Source organism: Centruroides vittatus, unplaced genomic scaffold (genome assembly GCF_030686945.1).
Source record: "Centruroides vittatus isolate TY-2023 unplaced genomic scaffold, ASM3068694v2 scaffold_1323, whole genome shotgun sequence".
Lineage (NCBI taxonomy): Eukaryota > Metazoa > Arthropoda > Arachnida > Scorpiones > Buthidae > Centruroides > Centruroides vittatus.
In genome coordinates this window covers 516,931-538,717 of record NW_027122675.1, presented here as the reverse complement: position 1 = coordinate 538,717, position 21,787 = coordinate 516,931, and the positions used below count along the sequence as shown (strand labels likewise).

Here is a 21,787-nt window from a genome sequence, read left to right as displayed (position 1 = left end):
ATTTTCAGTCGGACTGTGTCGTGCTGAATCGAACGTTTTTCATACTAAATATACTTCTAAAGTATAATTTTCATGTTTTTTATATTCTTCGATATATTTATTTTGTTTGTACAAAATGCAGAAATAATTTTTAACGATACGATAGCCTCGATTATTATTATAAAAATTTTCGTTAGGCTTAAAATCGACGAAAATTCAACACGAAGCGACACGCAACGGAGAAAAATTTGAATATCGGACAGGTTAATATATTTTTTCGTACAAAGTCGGAAATCGGAACAAATGACCAATTGGAACAACCCCAGTCCCCAATTGACTCCAATTTTCGACGCTCTACTGTACATGAAAGTTTGGAAAGAAATAATCAGAGAGAAATGATTTTTAATCTTACATGTTAGAAAAAAAATTGGATGGAAAGATTAAGGGATTTGATAGAGATTATTAACATCAAATTACAAGTTTTTGAACGAGATAATTGATACGGAAGAACTTAGGACGTGGCATCGTTCTTCGTTTTTGATACAATTCGGATATTCAAGGAACCGTCGAAAAATGCCAGTGCCATAGAATTTCTACAAATACCGTTTATGGAATACTCCGCATTGAAAGATCTGCACGAAGATCCTACGTGCAAAACTAATTTTCGTGGACTCGGTAATATCTTTCCCGACGGTTCTAACAATCCAAATATACTAGAAGAATTTACTGAAATAGAGAATCGCTTATTGGGAAAGAAAAAATATGCACTATCTTCTCATTCTTAAGACTAAGTTTATGGAATTACAGAATTATTCAAAATTATTTGAAGCATGGTTTTTTTTTCACTCTTCCTACTCTGTAGGTTGCCTACTAAAACGTCCTTTTCTAATCACCGAAATCTATAATGCGGCAGCCGGGTGGCGAGGGACGGATCCTGGTGAAAATTCCCGGGACTTCTCGCGCGGATTCGATCTCAAGTCCTCCAGATGATTTTGATTCATTTATCCGCCTCCGCCATTCGACATGAAAAATTCATAAATTTATTTTAAAAGATTAAACGTTGTGCCTTCTTTCCTAGTTACATTGGATACTGAAAGCATTTCGATGCTTGCAACATTCAATAAAGCTGAAGAAATAATTTATTATTTTTTCCGGGATATTTAGGGCATAATCTTCTCATTTCTCTGGATTTATAGCGCCATTATTAAGTCCTCCCCGTTGTTTTCATTACTTATTATTATTTTTTGATATATTAGAAAGGACAATTGTAATGTACAGTACACTTGAGTCATAATTTATTATGACTGCCTGAAAAATTTACGCAACTCGGCTAGAATGGCACTCTATTGTCATCAAAGGACGAGACTGATATAAAAAAAGGGATTTCTCATAATTGTATAGAAGTTGTAGGGAATTGCATGTGAAGATACGGGTAAAAGACGTGATTCAACAGACTTTAAACATGGAATGATTGTGGGTGGCTAGAAGCAGTGGAGCGAGTTTCAGCAAAACTGTTTCGCTTATGCAGTGTTCGAGAGTGGCTATTGTTGATGTGTACGGAGAGTGGACTACCAAACAAAAAAAATCTAGCAACGAGTTGCGTAACTTTTCCGACTTTTATGAGTTTTTATTTTAAAAATACCATTTATATTATTAATCAAAATGTCTAAAATTATGTATGGCGCCATCTATTACGAGATTTTGTTATAAAAACTTTATACGGAGTATATTTTTAATTATTATAAAATAGCAAGACAATTTTGAGGGGATAGATGAGTTTGATAAAACACTGTAAATGCCAAATAAAATCTTCATTAAGTCATTAAATCATCTGAGCCCTCGCGAGATATATCACGTGAACACCCTCTATCTCTCCATCCCCTTGACCTTTCACAACCAAAATTTAACAGCATCAATGTCCCTTATATACAAGCTACCGTGCCAAATTTCCTTCCTTTATTTTCACCCCGTCCTGAGATATTAAGCGAAATAGACGCCAAAACACGCACGCGAAGTTTTTTGCCTTATTTTTTTTGTGTTCAGGGGTCTCAAAACGTGGAGATTTGGAAAAAACTCAGAGGGTCAAATTTGACACGATTTCATTACTTTATGCCCATCGCGGGCCTGGCAACGCTGTGATGGGCATAAAAGAGTTCTTCCTACTCGCGAGGACGATCAGGTGGTCAACAGATAAGGTGATGGACTACCGCTCTGGGATCCTGGATCGAATGATAACCCTAGGAATTTTTCAGAGGGAAAGTCCTTCCAGATATGTTGGGCCCTGCCCTCGCCACCCGGTCGATCCCTTGTGGACCTGGCCAAACCGATAATCGGCTTGGTAAAAAAGGCTATCGTGTACACAAGGCAGAAGGAATTAAAAGAAAACGAGCAAGTATTTATTGCAACGATGTCACAATACAATAGTAGTGTCTTGTCCCTGTACATCATACTTTTCCTGTCAACGATAGTCATGCCGGTCATGTATTTTCGAATTGAAATAACGTGCCTTCTGGCCCAAATCGGAAGTTCGTATATAGTTAATCGGGGACTCCTGCCCCTAAACTTTCCACACCTGATCTTGAATTTCATCTATTTAACACCATTCTCGAGATTAAGGAAGGACAACAGACTAACGATAGTGGGAATTTATAGGTCTATAATTTTTTTAAATTGCAGTCCAAAAATTATTCACAAGGCAAGTCATTCAAACAAAAGAAATTAAACTAAAGAATAAATTTTTTAATAGATGTTTGTCTCAGATAGCCTGTATCAAGCCTGTCCTTAACCATTATACACTTTTATTTTAAGCGTAGCCAAATCTATAATGGGCCTGCAAAAACAGGCCTCCCTAACGCAGAGTGGTAAAAGCTAAAAAATAAATAAAACCCATTTAGTTTTGAATGTTGTCGTCAATATTTCTGTACGAAAGGTGGTCGTCTCATTACAGACCAGGAAGCAGCTTTCATTTTCGCGCGAAATTTTTGCAGAAAATTAAATACAAATCTTAAAATGACTTCAAATGAAATTCGTAATGAATTTATTTATGAATTAAGATATCGAGTAAATTTTGAGCATTTTTTAAAAATATAAAACATCGACGAACAGCATAGTGTCAATAGTTGTTGTTGAATTTAGCTTTATACCATTCAAAATATTTGTGTAAGGCCTGAAAATTGTTCAGGGTCAGACGATCTATTTCTTGCAAGTTGTCGCAAAAATGGCAAAACTCTTCAAATAACGACATTTCTTGGAACAGACAAAACACAAATAAAACCGCATTTTCAAGTCTTTGGCTCTTTTCAATCTTCAGTTTATCCAATACGTTCAGAAAATACGTCATCAGGTCATTTGGATGTCGTAAAGTAGACAATATATTTATTTTTTTCTCCAGATTCTTTTTCATTTCTTCTTTTAATTTATTCATCCCGATCATCCATTCCTTCTCCGTAATTTTTCCACGAGTTGCAACGAAGTATTTCCAATTTTCAAGAGTGGTAGCGACCATTTTAGAATCTTCTAAAAGCTTTAAGTCTTTGAACATCTGATTCATTCCCATAAAATCGATATTTTCTGGATGTCTGCTAGAGGCGTATCTATTGAATAATTCCATGCAATCTCTATAGAAATCTTTCTTCTGATCGTTACGAGAACGAATTAAATCGATAATCGCCACAAACAATCGCCGTAATGCCGAATAATTTTCGGAATTAAATTCGTATAAAGTATTCATTACGAAAATATAAAGCTTTTAAGATTGTCACTAAAGATTATTATAAAACAATGGAAAATGCAAAGAAGTAAACTTAATTGTTATCACAGACGTATTGTATCGCAATAATTTAAAATAATATATAACAATTTTTAAGTAAGATTCGAAAAATAATCTCAATAATTTTTTCTGAAAAAAAATTTTACGAAGAGTGGCAACACTTTTAAAAATATTCAAATCGACGATATATAACGGACACAAATACGTACAAATATTTAATTGTATTTAAATATATCTATGCAATTTATATAGATAAAAAGCTTTTTAACTGTGTTCTAAGAACTCGAATTTAATATCCTTCGTAATTAAACCGACAACCTTGTTACTATAACATCAAGCATAAAGAGTCTTTTAGAAAGCAAATATTTATACGGTGTTACTTTACAATAACCGCTACTCATTATCAAGAAAAGACTTTGATTCATCTAAAAATCATATTTCCCTTTAACTGATTTATATATACTTTACTTCAACCGAGAAAACGAGGGAAAATATCCTTAACCCGCCCATGCTATTACTTTTTTTTCCAATAAATTAACGTAAATAATAACGACAACGTTTAAAATTTTAAAAATAGACCAATAAACCAATCAAGAGTAAAATTTGAAATCGACCAATGGCGAGCGATGTAGTAAAATTTTTAAAAGTTTAAATCTTTAATTATCCAATCAAACTTTGTGATTTTCTATTTATCAATTATTCATCCTTTCTTAAAACTAACGACTTTTTTTTTTTTCTTTTTAAATATATAACTTAAATTCTTAATGTTTGAACCGAATCAATATTTCACATTTTTATTCGAACGGAACGAGTATAAATATATATAAAAGCTCCAATAAGAGAAAAGGTATCGGGTAGTAGCAGCCGTTAAAACGTTTGCGATTGGTCGATTTCCTTCATTCGTTGGAAGGTTGTTGGACCGACGACATAAAGGATTACTTTACTGTTACAGAAAGAAGCTTATTTGTTAAAGGAGGGATGTTGGCATATTTGTTAAACACGTGAAAACGACCGAGCGTTTTCCCAGTAAGTAAACCAGACTTTAATGTTAATTAATGTACAAAAAAAAATTTACAAATTAATCATCGTTTTAACTCTAGAAAAATTAATAATTAAATTTAATAAAGAGAAAATTGATTTTAAAGCTATTTAAAATAGAAAAACTTGGCATTTTAATCGGCGCTTGGAAGAACAAATGCAGATTTTTCATCGCATAATCTTATAGAAAAAATAAAGTAGAATGAATATTGAGTAAACACCCGTTAAAATTGATTTTCCATCTTTTGCTTAGTCAATATTTACTTAAACATTTTTTCCATCTTACAGAATATCCTACTAATTATAGGTTTAACCATGTCGGAATATAATAAACGTTTGCAATTTATCTTGCTTCTCTGCTTTAAGTTTGCTTGCTCTTCTAAATTACATCATCATCTGAACCAGGTAAGTCGATCGACTTTCGGTTAAATTAATCACTCGACTTAAAAAAAGAAAGTTGCAATTCATTCTGCCGAGTCGTTAACTGATTTAATGACGTCGACCAAGCACTTTCAAAAGTTTAAAATCTTATCGTTCAATTAGGATTTCAACTTAGAAGAAGATATCAGCGGGGATATTTACGAGGGAGAAATAACGGAGAGGGGCGAACTGAAAACGGGAGAAAGTCCATTAGCGTTTAGTCAAGAGACTTTAGAAAGATTAGCTTTAAATCCCGATATCGAAGTTAATATAGAAGTTGTAAATGAAAATAATTGGCACGATAAAGAAGACGTGATTAATGATTACAGAAGCGCGGAAACTCCATTTTTGGATTATAGCGGAGAAGCTGAATTAGGTAAGGTCATTCCACGTTTTACAACAGGGTATATCGATTCTTTCCGTGAAAAATTATTTCGATTCTGATTTATTTTTTAAAAATATAATAAAACAATTCGTTAAGCCGGGTGCACACGTACCGGTATACCTGTGGATGACGTAAGTCAATTTTTTTTTTCATCCACACGTTCAGGTATACCGGTACTTGTGTATCTGGCTTTAGTCTTTAACTGTGTATTTTATTTCAATTTAATAACATTTTTCCGAAAAGTACGACAGAATAAATCTATCAGAAAATATAACGAATGCATATAAACAGTTTAAAAAAACAAAGAAAATTTTAATCAAATAAATATTTAATACCTTACTGTATTTTCTGACACACGTCAATAAACGTTAAGTCGCTACAAATTCCCTTTCCCTCTAAAATTAAAAAAGAAAATCCAGCAAGGAGTTGCTTAACTTTCCCGGCAAAATTTAAAACTGCGTCTGTGGCGCCATCTATTATGACATTTTATTTTTAAAAAGTTTTTATATTTTCGATTATTATAAAATGGCAAAAAGCTTTATTGGATGGGTTTTATAAAACATTGTAAATACTAAATAACGTTTTTACTCGTTATAAGTCGTACCCTACTCGATACACACGACCCCATTATCTTCCCACCCCCTCGACCTTTAACCACCAAAATTTAATAGAATCGATTCTCCTAAACAAACCTCCCTGAAAAATTTCAGAAATTTTCGACAAAAAGCCGAGGAGTTATTAAGCCTCAGAGTGAACAAAATCGTGCACCCCCCACACTACTAACATCCGGAAAAAACCCGATTTTTTTGAATTTCTCGACATTTCAAGCTGTCTTGAACACAAAAATGTAAAAAACTTGGGGAGGTTCATTTTTTGACCGCTCGCCATACTTTCCCTCTGTTATAAAGCCGGGAAAGTAAAAAAAGGTAAATGCACTCTAACTAATTCTTCCGATTTTCATCTATATCGTATTTGCCAATTTAGTGAAAATAATATTTAATTATTTATTTTTCACGAAAAACATTTTGTAAAAATTTGCATTAATAAATTATTATTATTTCTGTTACAGTAAGAGAACAACCCGAAAAGTTTCGTACCGAAAAACCACCGAAAAATCATCACCATTCTGGAACGAGCAGCGAACATTCGGGTGGGTAGACGTAATTGTTTAACCATAAATTTCTAGTGTTAACATTAAGATTCATTCGTATAGATGGCGATCCCTGCGATACTTGGATCAACTGCAGGAACGAATTTCTTCAATTGTACCTTCGACAATTAAAATACCTACCGAAATGTCCGTGTCTTTATCCTGCGGATATTCTGTATAACGACAAGATATGGGACGTCACCACTTCAAAATACAACAGGTGGAGAGATGCGAGTGGAGATTCGGAAAAGTTATTCGTGTACAAACCCGGAGCGGTTTATTGTATCCGTTCTCTAGTAACCAGCGGGAAGACGGGTTTGGCCGCTCAACACTGCTGTTACGACCAAAATAGGAAACTGTTAACGAGAGGGAAAGGAGCCGGAACTCCGAATTTAGTCAGTCCGGACGTATCCAAGCTTTTACATTACGAAGTGGACATTAAACCGTGGATAGTATGTAAAGGAGATTGGACTAGGTATGGACTTTAGTACGTAAATCTCCATTAAAAACGATTAATCGGTTTTTTTCTCCAGATATAACCGAGCACGCCCGCCGGATAATCGAATGAACTGTACGGAAAATCCGGACGACAAAGAGTACGCGATACAAGCGAAGAGAGCCAAGCACTATTAGCGCCATCTATCGATCGGTGGCGTAATTATAATATATAATTTTTTTTTCTGGACTTGTGTAATTTATTTATTTTCGAATTGAAAATCGCCGGGAAGTGCGATCTGTTTCTCTCAAAAAATATATCTGTACAGAGAAATTTATTAATTCTTGTTTAAAAATAAACATTTTAAAATATTTTTTCGAGTCGATTTTCACGTATTTCCTTTCCGTTTTCCGAGACTAAATTTATTTAAAGAAAGGAAAAAATAATAATAATGGAGTCGGGATCGGAACCGGGATTATTCTAAGTGTTTAAGGGAAGAAGTGCGCAGAATCGGAAAACATCGATCAGCAACTGCAGCAGCATCGGGATCGGCGCCGCCTATCAAGGAAGGCTTTTCTGGTACGCTCGAAACGCTAACCAATCTGATATTTTGTTATTTTGTTTAAAATCGGACTTAGCAATATCGGAGCCATAGTGTTGGGAGAATCTCGTCACCGTGGCAAGATTGCCACCATCCCTACTACGAGTAGCAACATGAATACGGGAGGCGGAGGAGCGGGAGGGGGAATGATGATAGGAGGGATGCAAGGAGAAGGAGGCGAAATACGTTTCCTGGGAGAGCAAAACAAAACCAAGATATACAAAAGCAAAAAGTACAGGAAAATCATCCGTTTAATGACAGTTATGGGTTACGTTTTTTCCGTTTCCTTAGCCGCCATCGTTTTGTCTCTGTATTACGTTCTGTTGTGGGATCCCGATATGAAGACTCCCAATCAGACTGCGACTTCTTCGCCCCCCTGTGCTGCCACTCAGAACGACAGAACGACATCCGATTTGAATCTGACACCTGCCACGGCCTCTACTCCTGCTGCCGCTAGTGCAAACTCCAAGGATACGAGTGCGGAATTTGGAAATTCCTCTTCGGATGATTGGTCAAATAACGGAACATCCGGATCTTCCGAAGTATACGCTTAACCAGATGGGTGAGTACGCTACTTCCTTATTTGGAGTTGTTTGCATTCGTCCACTCTGTTTACATTATTCGTCTTCTATCCGTTTGCCTTTATATGAATAAACTTGCTTACTTTTATAAATATATCAGCTTTCTCTAATTAATTGCTTCTATTTTCTTTTATATAGTTGTTTTCCTCTCCATGCACTCGTGTTATACGGGAAAGTGTCGCGTAAATAAGAATTTTCCTTCATTTATTAGCTAAAATTATCATTTTATCAAAAATAACCCAACAGAATAAGACAACGTTTTATAAACAAGTCTCTCTTGGAAATATTCCAAATTGCAAACATCTTAATTCTGTTATATCCATCAGAAAGATTGGAAACACTTCTTAAATATTTATATTTTCTCTTAAAACATAAGAGTGTAACTAGTTTTAATATTTTTTTGAAATATTTCACTGTAACTATTCTTTTAGGAAACTTTCGAACGTGCAAGAAAAACGAAGTGAAGTAATGTATTTATTAGCTCTGCGGAAGACAGTACTTCACGGCTCTAGAAAGCATGAAGCTTCTATACTTAAGCTACAATGTAGGAGCCAAGTTGTGCCAAAACTTAAGAGTCCTCGCACGGATTCTATCGTAGATTAATTTAAATCCAATGTAAGCTAATTTTGCAAATACCCGACTATGGAAACGTCCTTCTAATTTTACTCGGTTCTTGTAAAATTCCCAAGAGAGCGGTGAACTGTGGAGATGCGCAACAAGAATAAATATTACAATATAAATTTTCATGCACTTGTCATTCCATAAAATTATTTTATATATGTTATAAAATAATTTAATATGTTTTACTGTGCTCAATTGCTTGCTCTCGTGTGGTTTTATATAATGAATGTTAATATTGGAAGCCACTGCCTTAAAAAAGTGTAATTTAAAAATATTAATAATTAGCTATTCAAAACAAACAAAAAAAAAAAATAGATTAAAAAATAATTAATCAATTGTTATAATTTGAAAACAATCATTATAAAATTACAATTTTCCTAGTAAAAAAGAAATTATTTATGCAATTTATATATTGAACTTTACAAAAATTATTGCAATTCTTAAAATTATAATAAAATGTTGTTTTTAAATATTGAAAAAATTAAAATTACTTACAAATTAATAATAAAATATTTTTACCTGGCTTGATTATTACAAATTTCACTATTATCTACAAAAAGTAACTTCAAAATAATAGTTCTCAGCATAATTAAATTTCCATTATATGCTTTATGTATTGTAGATAAAATTTCCTGCTGAATAGTAAAATAGCATATTATTATTATTTTCAGAAATGTATTTATACATTACTTCTTATTGAAAGCATTAATTCAAAGTATATTTGCCTACAGTAACAATGCAATGTGTATAAAAGAATGTATTTTAATGTAAAGCAGGGTTTCTCAAACTGTTATGATCTAAGCGATTTAAATATTAGTAAATATGTGTGTTTATTTTAATTGGAATTAACGTAATCCAAATCAGCCTTTATAATAGGATCAGTAGATGAATGAATTCTAAACAAATTATTACTGTAACAGTATGCGTCGTATAAATATGTCTTTCAAACCAAACTTGATGTTTTGTAGTAGAAGCATCCCTTCAGGAGTCATGCGCCATCATAAAGTTTGAGAATTCTTGACCAAAAATAATCAATGTTTATGTGTAAAGTAGTCAACGTGCCATAGTTTTATTAAAAAAAAAAAAGCTTCGTCGGTGTTAAACAAATTATAAATAGAATTCTGACAATCTTAAAATAGCTGATGAAAATAATATATGACTAATATTTATTTAATTTAGCATTCTTTGTATAAAATTTCTTGATATTCAAAAGTTTAATCTTATATGGAAAGTTCAAAGATGTATTTTGTCTATGTAATTAGAAATGTGATGAAAACATGGCCTTGTTAAAAAATTAGAGAATAAAATGTTTAAATCTTCATTGAAATTATTTTGTTTTTATATCAAATTGTTTCAGTTCTATATTTGTACATATCTTTATAAACTTTTGTGTTGTTAATTGTTATAAAAGAAAAATAAAAACAAGTTTAAATTATTTTTATTTTTCTTACCAAATTCACTTTATTCTTTATATTATTTAATATCAATAATTGTAGAAATTAAGTTTTAATTTATGTAAAATTACAAAATGTTTGTTCAACTTTACAATTTAAAAATTTGTAAAAAATTATAAAATTATTAGAAACAATGTATTTTACAAAAATATACATCTACTCTGTTAAACGTGTGATGTGTTCATAGGCAGCTTTCAAGAGAAACACAAATGTGTGATTTTCAGTGAGACATCCAAGTTCTTCATTACTTAAAAATAATTCAATAGAAGGAAGCAATTCAAATAAATCAGCCCCTGTAGAAAAATTATTTTTATGTTTATTAGATAAGATTACTATGAATTAAAAGAAATAAAAAAAACAGACAAACCTTGCGTGAATGCTAATTCAACAGTTCGAAAAAAAATTGTGTCTTTGATAGATTCCAGAGGATTGTTTGTATCTAGATCTTCCCATCTGTATCAATAAACAGTATTTAAGTTAAATGTGTTAAAATATTGTAATTAAAATAATGTGTTTAATTTTAAGTGCATTTTATATAAATAAATTTCAAAAGCTATTTTGTTATTGATTTTTTTTAGTATATGAGAAACAGATTTAATTAAAACACACAAATTGGATAATTACAGTTTAAGACCAATAATAAATGAATGATCAAAATTAATTTAATTGTAAATTATTTTAAAATTCTTTACTCTAAATCGGGGGTGTCAAACTCAAACTCAAACTACTTAAGTGCCAATTTTTTGTCTGGCATATGACAGTGGGCCAGATGTTTTTAGCTTTTGTAACCAAAAATTTTCTAAAAAGTAGCCAACTCAAAAAACTTTTTTTTAATAACCCGAAATTTGACAATAAATTAAAAATAAAAACACCATTTGTACTTTTCCAGCAATAACTTTGGCCAAAAATGTTTGTTCTGTGATTAATTTACAGGCCTGAAGCAGGTCTGTAAACTGATCTGTAAACAAGGACTGCAAAACTCAAAGTACAAGAATAAACTGTCTTATATGGGCCGTAATTTACTAATATTTTGAAAACACTCATTTCATGTGCAAATTATGTAATAAATGATCTTGCGAAGATGGACTTTAATTTGAAATTCAAAAGATGAAATAGAGAAAACATTTTTACGTTTAATTTTTTGTTTACACTATAACTCTAAGTAATATGAATAAATAAAAATAAAAACAATAAACAAAATTGTTTAACTCAATAATTATTATTAAGTATTATTCATTTAAGTACAAAATATCACATTTTCTTTGGTATCAAGATAATAAAATATACACAAATAGCATTATTGAATTCATATTGCAGGCCGCAAGTAATTGTCTGGCGGGCCATATCTTTGACATGCCTGCTCTAAATTCTCAAACATTCATTACATATCTGTGTTAAAGCAGCAATATAATTATGCTAAAAACAATATTTTTAATTTAAATTCAATAATTAAAAAAACTACTTACTTATCCCTCAAAATTGCTCGAATCCAAATATGAAGCTTAATGCTTTCTATATCATTGGATGACTAATAAAAAAATATTTTATTAATTATTAAAAATTGACAAATTATTCTAACTATTCAAGACATTATTTAATAAAAAATATCTTAAAATGTAATTCAATAAAAGTGTATATATATATGCAGCAGTTAAACCATGCTACCTTGAACTGATCATACAAGGACTTTTTTTTTTACTCTTTCTGCCCTGTGGGCACTAAGACGGCCTTATTTAGCAACCTCATTATAGGTTCAGCCAAGCCCACAATGGGGTGACCAGGTGGTGAAGGATGGGGCTGACATATCCAGTCAGACTGCCCCCAAAAAATTTCTGGGGATTTTTTGACCCATCTGTATTCAATCCCGGGTCCCCCAGAGTGGTAGGATGCCACCTTGACTGCTCGGCCATCCGGCAGTCATCATACAAGGACTAGACCTAAGCTGTCAACATATAAAAAACAGAAAAATATGACAGTCTCATTACATACTCCATATGCACTGTCTGTTTTTCTATACAAAAACACAATATAGTCAAGAAAGATATCAATAGTGAGGATATATGGAAGATAGAAAGATTAATATTAAAATCAATAATTAATAAAAAAAGGTAAAATGATTAATTATACAAATAGAATTATTAAACAATTAAAATCTAAATTAAATCATAAGGATAATTTAAAATATAATAATAATAATACCCGATATATAAATAATAAAGATGAAAAATTGCGGAAATTATTTGATTATCAGTTAGATACAGTGTCTCAACAGTGGCAAGAAAATTTGGTTGTGAATTTAACCTCGCAGAAAATTCCGAAAGACTATATGCGGTTGCTGTCATATGGAGTTGGCATGAATTTGCCTTATTTCGATAGAACAATTGATACTATAGCTGATATAGACCTCGCAATATTTAGAAGCAATTACAACAAAAAATAAAAAGAAGAATTAAAAATTAAAATTGCTGAAGATCTAAAGAAATTTAATAAAAGAGAAGGATACATAATGGACCGAAACGCCGACAAGCACATGGGTAAATATGTAAGGTTGAAAAAATTCTTCCAAAAATCTAATTTGTGTCTAGTAAGAGCTGATAAATCTCAACAAGTTATAATTTTATCTTTACAAGATCTAGAAAAGAGAGAACAAAAAATTATAACAGCAGGAAATATTGAAGAATTAAAACAAGACCCAACAGAGAATATTCAAAAAATATTAAAGAAAAATTTAAGGAATTTGTTGAAGGAGGGTATCATTTCAATCTCTGAAAGTAAAGAATTGCTCCCAAAAGAAAATGTAAGGATACCAAAATTGAATATACGCATAAAGACACACAAGCAGAATAAATGTCAACCCATAGTGGCTTTTAAGATGACTTTATTATATAATCTAGAAAATTTTTTGAAAAAATCCTTGCACGTTATTACAAACTCGGCATTTAGTGTGAAGAATGAGGATATCCCGATTTCAAAATTAGAAGCGGGAAGAATACTACCAGAATATAAGCTAATGAGCCTAGACATCGAGTCAATGTACCCTTCAATTACTAAGGAAATAATCATACATAGTCTAAGTATGGTGTTGAATAACATTTAATAGACTTGACTAAATTTGTATTAGAACAAAATTTCTTTGCAGTTAATGGGAAATACTACCATCAGAAAGATGGAATTTCTATGGGCTCTGTTGTAGGACCGAAGCTAGCAGAAATAGTCATGATTGATATGGATAAAATTCTGTCAACAATTAATGGAATAGTGTTCCTTGCACGGTACGTAGATGATATACTTATTATATATGATACTAAAGTAACGTTCCCAGAAAAAATAGTAGAAGAAGCTAATAAGATTAACAAATATATTAGGTTTACCCATGAGAGTGAAAAGTTTAAGACTTAACTATTTGGACATAACAATTATTAGGTTCGACGATCATTTAGAGTATTGCAAATACAAAAAATCTTGTAGTGCAAGGAAAGTTATAAACTTTAAATCTTATTGCCCAATTAACCAAAAGAAAAATATATACTTAATGGAAATACGTAAGATCTTTTCTAGAACGACCAGATCCAGCATAAGAGAAGATGAAATTAAAGAAATAAATAAGAAATATCTATTGAACAGCTATCCAAAAAGACTCCTTAAGAATTGGTATAATATATATTTAGAAAACAGATTTCAAGTAAAAAAGGAAAAACAGTCAGTAGATAAGTATGTTTGTTTCCCATACGTTAAAGGTATTTTCGAAAAATACCAAAAAATTTTTTGTAATAATTTAACTAAATTGGCTCCAATCCAAAAAACAGGTTATTTGGACTTGTGACAAGACCTAATGTGAAAAAAGAATTATTGGAAGAAGATGGTGTGGTTTACAGACTTCCATGTTCCTGTGAAACTCCTAATTTTTACGTAGGGGAAACGAAAAAGAAACTGCAAATAAGGTTGTCAGAACACCTGGCCTTGATACGTCTTAAAATCAATACTTCTCCAATATTTTTACATTGTCGGGCTACTAATTGTTCTATCGATATTAATAATATTAAAATATTACATCGGGAAAAAAATGTAATTAAGCGAAAATTTAAAGAACATTACGCAATCATTATGCAAACCAGCATAATGAATTTAAATAATGGTGTGATTACTGCGGAATGTTGGGATAGCTTAATCGGATATAAAGATTGTACGCGAAGTATTCACTGTGTGGATGATGTTTCTGTTGCTGTTGGATGACTCGCATCAAAGTTTCTTTGGAAAAAAAGCCCTACTGAGGAGGCCGTTAGCGGCAAAATGCATTTGGGGTAATATAATATGAATAATAATAAAAATTTTTTCCTCTCTCAAGATTTACCTGTTTGCCTTACAATTTTTAATTTTATTTGGGTTTGTTTTTAAGTAAACAGATTAGAGTGGAGATTAATTTTCCGTGTACTAACATATATAGTACAAATAAGAAAAAGACAATATAGTACTATAAAAGATCTTATTCTGTACAGGACTATACTATTGTAAATCAAAATTACAATACGGTATATACACTTTCACTTCTTTCAAAAAACTGGTTATATGTAATGAAATAACCCACAAAAATACCCAAAACTATTAAAATTATTTAATATTATGAATGTTTTCATTCATTACCCACAAATATGGGTTATTTCATTACAATACATACAGAAATAAACACATAAGACTATAAATTGCAATGATTGAACACAAAAGAATAAGTTAATTGTTGTATGTCTTTTTCTGTTGTGAAAATTTGTCCTCTATTGCCAAAATATCAATCAACATACAGGGGTATTAAATTTATCTTCTACACAAGACATGATGGGTTCTGTCACTTCATCAGAACTACTGAATTCTCTCCTAGACAGAGAGCTGTTTGGATTCATTTTTGAGACCACAGCTTGATAAATGACTTCTGGTTATGGTTCTAGACACACAGTCAGAGAATTGTCAATGGTCACATACAATTCAGTCTATCATTGAAGATATTGACATTTTCTACTTGTAAGTCTTCTGATCATTTTCTACATCAGATGGGGAAAGAACAAAATCAGCTTTTTTGAATTTTTTTTATTGTATCTGGTAAATGATATTCTATGTAGATTCTATTGATAAAATTGCATCTAAGACATTTACAGTTACTGCTAATTTAGTAGCTTCACCATCTTTGAATTGTGATTATGCAATGTTCCATTTCAGCAACACAATTTAAAGGATTTGAAGATTCCCCTATCAAGTGGCTGTATTTTGGATGTTTTATTTGGAGCATTTTCAACATAACATTGTAAGATTCTCTATTTTTGGATGAATGGGATAATTATCTATAATCAATAATATGGACCTTGTCTTCTCTTGATGCATATTCTTGTCAATACTTCTAGCCTATTCTCCGAATACTGTTTTGTCATCCATGCTGATTAATTTGCTTTCCAAATTATAGGCATCTTCATGCTTTTGAAGGCATGTGCTTTACAGATTTCCCAAAACCTACAGATTGAAGTTTTTCACCAATCTGCACTTGCATGAAAGAAGACAGTTAAGCATTCTTTTCACATTTTCCCACTTTCAATTGCAGTTCGAATGCAGCTGTTAAAACAGTTGCATTTGAACTGCAGTGAGCCTGATGATGCCCATTAAACAAGGTTGAAAATGTCTGCTTTCCTGTAATTTTTCTTGCTGGATATTGGTTATATGTGCAATGTTTATTAACGTATTCCCAGTCTTGGGTAGTTGAATTTAATAATGATAAGTAACTTTATGTAGAAGCTATGGCAAAACTCCAAAATATATTTTTCCTAGTAATATTATGTACAATGTGTTGCAAAGTACTTTATATAAACTGATATATTTATACTATTCTTATTAATAGATATTAGTAAACAAAAATTTGTTACAATTTGTTCATTTTTTTTACTTATTAAGTAGGAATACTTTACATTGCCAAACTACATACTTTCTTGTAACTGGTAAAGTTAATAAAAAAAATTTTTTGTAATTTTCTTATGCAAAACAAAAACAATTTTTAATTAAGTTAACAGCATCAAGAATGCAACCAAGAATTCTTTCATCTATTTCTTGTTCACAACTTATTGGTACATTTTTTTTTAAATAAAAAAAATTAACTTTTTTCTTCTCAAGTTTCTATCAGATTTTTCAAAAATCACCAAATTCAAACAATTTTGATAATTTTGTCTTAACATTAAAAAAAATCAATAAATCAATTATGCCAAGTAATAATTTTATACATTTGAATTATGAATATTAAAAGTGATTAAATAAAGTTTCAAGACATTTATAAATAATTTTTCTTCTTCTAGTGTAAATGTGTGAATTGGAAAAAAGAAGGGTATTTATCAATTAAACCCCCATGCATTTTGCAGAAATATGCCAAATTGCAAAGAGATATTGTGATTTAAGAGTAAAATTGAAACATTGTTTACTTCGTTTTTGATCATTCCAGTCATTTATTACATCACTGCCTACTTATATGCTTATGCACTTATGGTAGGGATGAGTCAGTCTTGGTTATAATTAAGAAAAACCCAAAATAAAAATCATGTTTTATTTCAAAACTCTTTTTGGCATTATTCAACAAGTGAAATTTCATGTCAGCTTGAATTAAAATGAAATTCTTACTTGAAAACATACATAAAAATATGTATGTTTTCAAGAAAAACAATCCTTTTCAAAAAATTGGTACATTTCTCTAAATAATATTTCAGAAAAGATTTTTCTATTTTTGGATATGAAAAAGTCTGTTAATTACCACCTCGTGCTAAAAATAGGTCAATGGTAGTGCTGGCAACTACTTACATTGATTAATAGAAATACATTATATATTTGTCTGTTATACAAATATACATTATTCTATGATAATGAAACCTGCTTAAACTAAATCATTTTTTTAATTAAAAAAATGTTTGTGTCAATTTATTGGTTTAGTTTTGCATGACAAATATATGATAGGTCAATTTAATCATTAAATGATTGAATTTTCCAAACTGTGTAGTGATAATCATTAATTCATTCATAAATTGCTGTTTTGTTTTGTATGCAATAATTTTTGGGGCAAATTTTTGGTTCAATAAAATATTCTGCACCCTCCAAAGCACCTATTCAAAAAATCAAAATCAAAATTTATTTCAAAACGACCAAAATGATTAAGTTAGTGATCTCTGAGTTGATCAGAGATCACTAACTTTATTGCATTCAAAAGTTACAATGAACAGTATTTTTTATTACTCTTTTATTGTTATTTGAATAAATCCCAACTTTTAGACCATATACTATTTCTATTAACTCATATTATGATAGCCAAGCGACCATGTCATAAGATATAGGCCTACTACTTTGAGAAACCCAGAGTTCAAGTCTGTATCAGGAACTCTAACAATTTCATGGATAAACTGTCCTTCACTATCTGGCTGATCCCATTGTGGCCTAGTTAAACTTATGATGGGTTTGATTAAAAAGATATCTTAGAGCTCACATGGCAAAAAGATTTAAAAATAAAAAACCCATATTATTTTTATTATTCCAAATAAAGTTGTTATCATTTGAAATAATAAAAATAATATGGATTATTTAAAGTTATAGCTGTATGTAAAATAAATCTAAGTGCATAGTGAAAAAAATTCAGTCAAAAACAAGAGTACTTACCGAAATTACAAATGAAACTAGATCCAAAGCTTTCTTAAAATCGTATTCATTTGCACCAGAGTTTTCATCACATACATACATCTGTAAATATTTTTTAATTTATGATAATATATAAAATTATTTTCATTATCTTATAATAATTTTAAAATTTAATTTAGGTGTAATAAGAATTTTATGTCAAAATATAAACCATAAAAAATTTGTGTAAATCTGATGATACCTCTAAAAGTTCTTTTGGAGTTAACACTCTCATCCTATCAGGATCAAGATCAAACGCCTGAAATAATTATTTAAAAAGTTCTATATATATTTATAAGAATTATAAATGTAATTTAATATTGATAGCAAAAATTATATTACCTTTATTACATTTTGTGGTAAAGTTTCTTGATATAAAATTAAATCTTGGTCCATATTTATTGCTATCAAGTAGAAATTTACATATCAGTATTTTGATTAAAAGTTAGGTCATAAAAAAACTTATTAATTTTATAAAATTTTAATTGTAAAACTAAACATTAAAATACATTATTTGAAAAATAATTTCCAGTTTAGAAAAAAATAAATCATTTAATAATGAATTACATCATGAGAAATGAATAAAATTAAACAAAATAAATCATAATCATCAAACAATTTAAATAAGTACATATATAAACCTCTTAAACCCATTGTTATTAATCAAAGCCAAACAATTGCCGTAATGTACTGGGTTATTTTTGTGCAACTATTAATAATTAAATTATTAAGTAATTTGATATTAGAGGTAGGTGTCAGGCACCATCTCCTATTAAATTTAATAATTATAATACATTAATATTTTATTAAATAATTTAGAATATTCTGGAAGAACAGGATTGGCCCAAAGCAAGACTCAAACCCAAAACTCCTGCTTACTGTGTGGATGCATTGCCAGTTATGCTACCTGGACACAGCAATTCTTCACTTCTAGACATATTTATTTCTTGATATAACCATCCACAGTTACTCACAGACAATAATTACTATAAAATACAATAAAAACACTTAAGTAGCACGAAAATAACAGGATACATTACGGCAATTGTTTGGTTTTAATATACATAAATCTGCCAATACTCATAATATTCAATATTACAAAAATAGCTATTTTTCTGCATTTATTGAGTCATATATCTTAATGATCTAAACTTAATACATACCGGCTAATTGCACATCTTTGATATCTGGACTTTCATTACTTGTTAGAGCTGCTAATTTACTAAGGCTAAGAAGTGTCTGAAAGATGGTTAAAATTTACTTATGTTTATAATCAAAGAAGCATCACAAATATGTATAATATATTAATGAAAAACGAATATTTTGATTACTTATTCCATAAAAATTTGGTAAGTCTGATTTATTTCAAAAAGACTTAGTACCATAATCAATATTCCAAAATTAAATGCTAAGTTACAGAAATCAAAATACTTATTGAAAAAGAAATGTTTTTGGACTAATTTAATTCAGTATCAGCTCTTCAAACAGGATTTAGATACAATTCAAAAAATAGAATATAAAATTAAGTTTTGCTACATTTTCTTTTTTAAATTCTGTAAGTCGAGAGCTAGAACTTACAAATGTATCTTCTACACTATTTCCAGCATTAAGTTTAATGAACCAAATGTTTTTGGCTACATTTAGTAGTCTGCACCAGGTTTTAACATTCAAAAATCAAATGTCTAAACAGAATATAAAATTTCGAATATTGCCAATGTCCTTTGACATCATTATCTTCAAAGTATATTTCTTACATAATGATATTATTATTATTATTAACCTTTATTAACGTAAAAGGCTTTCGCCTGTTACAAGAGACGTGGTTTGTAGCTTAACAAAATAGTCCACAAAGAGTAAATTTAAATAGCACTATTTCAGCTGCCTATGTATCAGAGATTTATAAAATTAAACAGTAACTTAGTTAAAGTGTACAGTATAGCAAATATGATTTCACCCTTTAATATATGTTATTGGGTTACTATCCCTAGTAGTTTATATATTTTTTCTTTAGGAATGATCGTTAGAACATACACTTAGTACATATCGTATTGACTTAAACATTAAAATTGTTCCAACTTTTAGAATTTTGGTTCACGTAATTATATAACTTAAATATAATATTCTTATTCGCTCTATCGAATATCTCATATAGTTCACTTTCACATTACATAATGATATAAATCTTATAGTCAATATGAAAAATTTATCATCATAAGTGAATAAATAATTGTACAAGTGAACAAAATAAATAAATAAATGAATAATATTTATTATAAAATACAATAAAAAATACTATAGAACAGTAACATGTATATGTGTACTTAATCAGAAATATATATTTAACTCACCACACTACACCTTTTTGTGTTGCCGAGATAGTTTTATTGAAAAACCTAATGTTTTCGGCCTACTCAATGGCCATTCTCAGACTTAACTTGCAAAATGGTTTTTTAAAAAAATGGAGCGCATCAAACTTATCAACTTCAATGAGGACATAATCTTGTACAAAAGGTATGTTGACGATGTGCTTATTATATGGAAGAACCACACAAGAATACACCAATTCTTAAATGCAATGAATTCCAACGATCGTGGTCTAAAGCTGAACTTGGAGCAGGTTAGTAGCAACGAATTACATTTCTTGGACATTGGTATTGCATTTAAGAACGGATCACTAAACACGAAAGTGTATATCAAGCCTACACACGACCTGCTATATATATACCATCAACATCGAATGATCCTATTGCTTATAAGCTCTCAGCGTTTAGAGCTTTAATTAGAAGAGCATTTCAGTATTGCTCAAACATAATGGATACGATACGAGAGCTGAATAGAATCAAGCAAGTGGCTAGGGTGTTGGGGTTTGGTCCAAGAACAGTGGACCGACTAATTGCCACTTACAAGGATCCTAAGAAAAGCAAGAAAAAATGAGATGTAACAAACGGTATCAAGAAATTTACTTATAATAAACAACTATCCTCGGTTATGGAAGATATTGCGAGCCACAAGAACAGCACTATTGTATACAAAAGAGCTCCCTCGATATATAAATTGCTGAGAAACGACAAGGATAAAATTAAAGAGAGCGAACAACCGGGGGTGTACATGATACCGTACAGCAACAACCAATTAGGGATAGACAAGGAATATATCAGGGTCACAACAAGAAGCTTAAGTAAAAGGCTTAAAGAGCACAAATATGATGTGGCAAAAAGTAAATATACAACAGTGTTAGCAAAAATGGTGCATACTGAAGGGTCCATTGTTAAATGGGAAGAGGCCAAGATCATAGCACCGGTGCACTCACCAACACTTGCAGCTACAATGGAAAAATGTTAAATATACAAGTCCAGCTTAAAGGAAAAATGTTTAAATTACAAAGATGCAACGATTTTACCTTCAGCTTGGAAGTTTATAATTAGAAAGAAATCATAGGGATACATTTACTACGCTCAAAAGATTGCCTATGGCACTATAGGCTTTTTACAATGTATACATGTTCAATTAGTATATTTTATTGTATTTTTCTATGTTATTTATATTTGTTTAATGTTTTTTTGCGTTGTATTTGGTTTACATAGTTCAATATCGCACGTGAATTCTATTGTAATTTATTTTAACTTGAACTGGTTGTTCGAAATGGTATTTGAATGTCGTTAACCTG

The 21,787-nt window shown here is 30.6% G+C and overlaps 2 protein-coding genes across 3 annotated transcripts in view; one reads left to right on the top strand and one right to left on the bottom strand.

Moving 5' to 3' along the window:
* Positions 1-4,509: 4,509 nt before the first annotated feature.
* LOC136986913 (isthmin-1-like) lies at positions 4,510-7,550 on the top strand. Of its 2 annotated transcripts, XM_067284548.1 has the most exons (7): positions 4,510-4,774; positions 4,907-4,999; positions 5,075-5,191; positions 5,330-5,582; positions 6,661-6,741; positions 6,805-7,216; positions 7,275-7,550. In XM_067284548.1, exons 3-7 carry the CDS (start codon positions 5,102-5,104, stop codon positions 7,372-7,374), a joined length of 936 nt encoding a protein of 311 aa, XP_067140649.1. In that variant the 5' UTR covers positions 4,510-4,774; positions 4,907-4,999; positions 5,075-5,101; the 3' UTR covers positions 7,375-7,550. The 2 variants fall into 2 exon arrangements, with proteins under 2 accessions (XP_067140649.1, XP_067140648.1); XM_067284547.1 differs by lacking the exon at positions 4,907-4,999.
* Positions 7,551-10,401: 2,851 nt separating this feature from the next.
* Positions 10,402-21,787, bottom strand: part of Nup133 (nuclear pore complex protein Nup133) — an 89,091-nt gene continuing 77,705 nt past the window's right edge. The window contains exons 27-33 of the mRNA XM_067284535.1: positions 19,284-19,359; positions 18,463-18,524; positions 18,323-18,379; positions 18,103-18,183; positions 11,901-11,962; positions 10,802-10,887; positions 10,402-10,727 (exon numbers count right to left, since the gene is read on the bottom strand). Coding sequence (XP_067140636.1) covers positions 10,591-10,727; positions 10,802-10,887; positions 11,901-11,962; positions 18,103-18,183; positions 18,323-18,379; positions 18,463-18,524; positions 19,284-19,359 — 561 coding nt within the window. The 3' untranslated portion in view covers positions 10,402-10,590. The remainder of the gene's footprint in view (positions 10,728-10,801; positions 10,888-11,900; positions 11,963-18,102; positions 18,184-18,322; positions 18,380-18,462; positions 18,525-19,283; positions 19,360-21,787) is intronic.

Coding starts and splice junctions, on each gene's coding strand:
- LOC136986913 (XM_067284547.1), top strand. CDS start 5,102: ATGTCGGAATATAATAAACGTTTGCAATTTATCTTGCTTCTCTGCTTT. Junction 6,742..6,804: donor AACGAGCAGCGAACATTCGG/GTGGGTAGACGT, acceptor TCATTCGTATAG/ATGGCGATCCCTGCGATACT. Junction 7,217..7,274: donor TGTAAAGGAGATTGGACTAG/GTATGGACTTTA, acceptor TTTTTTCTCCAG/ATATAACCGAGCACGCCCGC.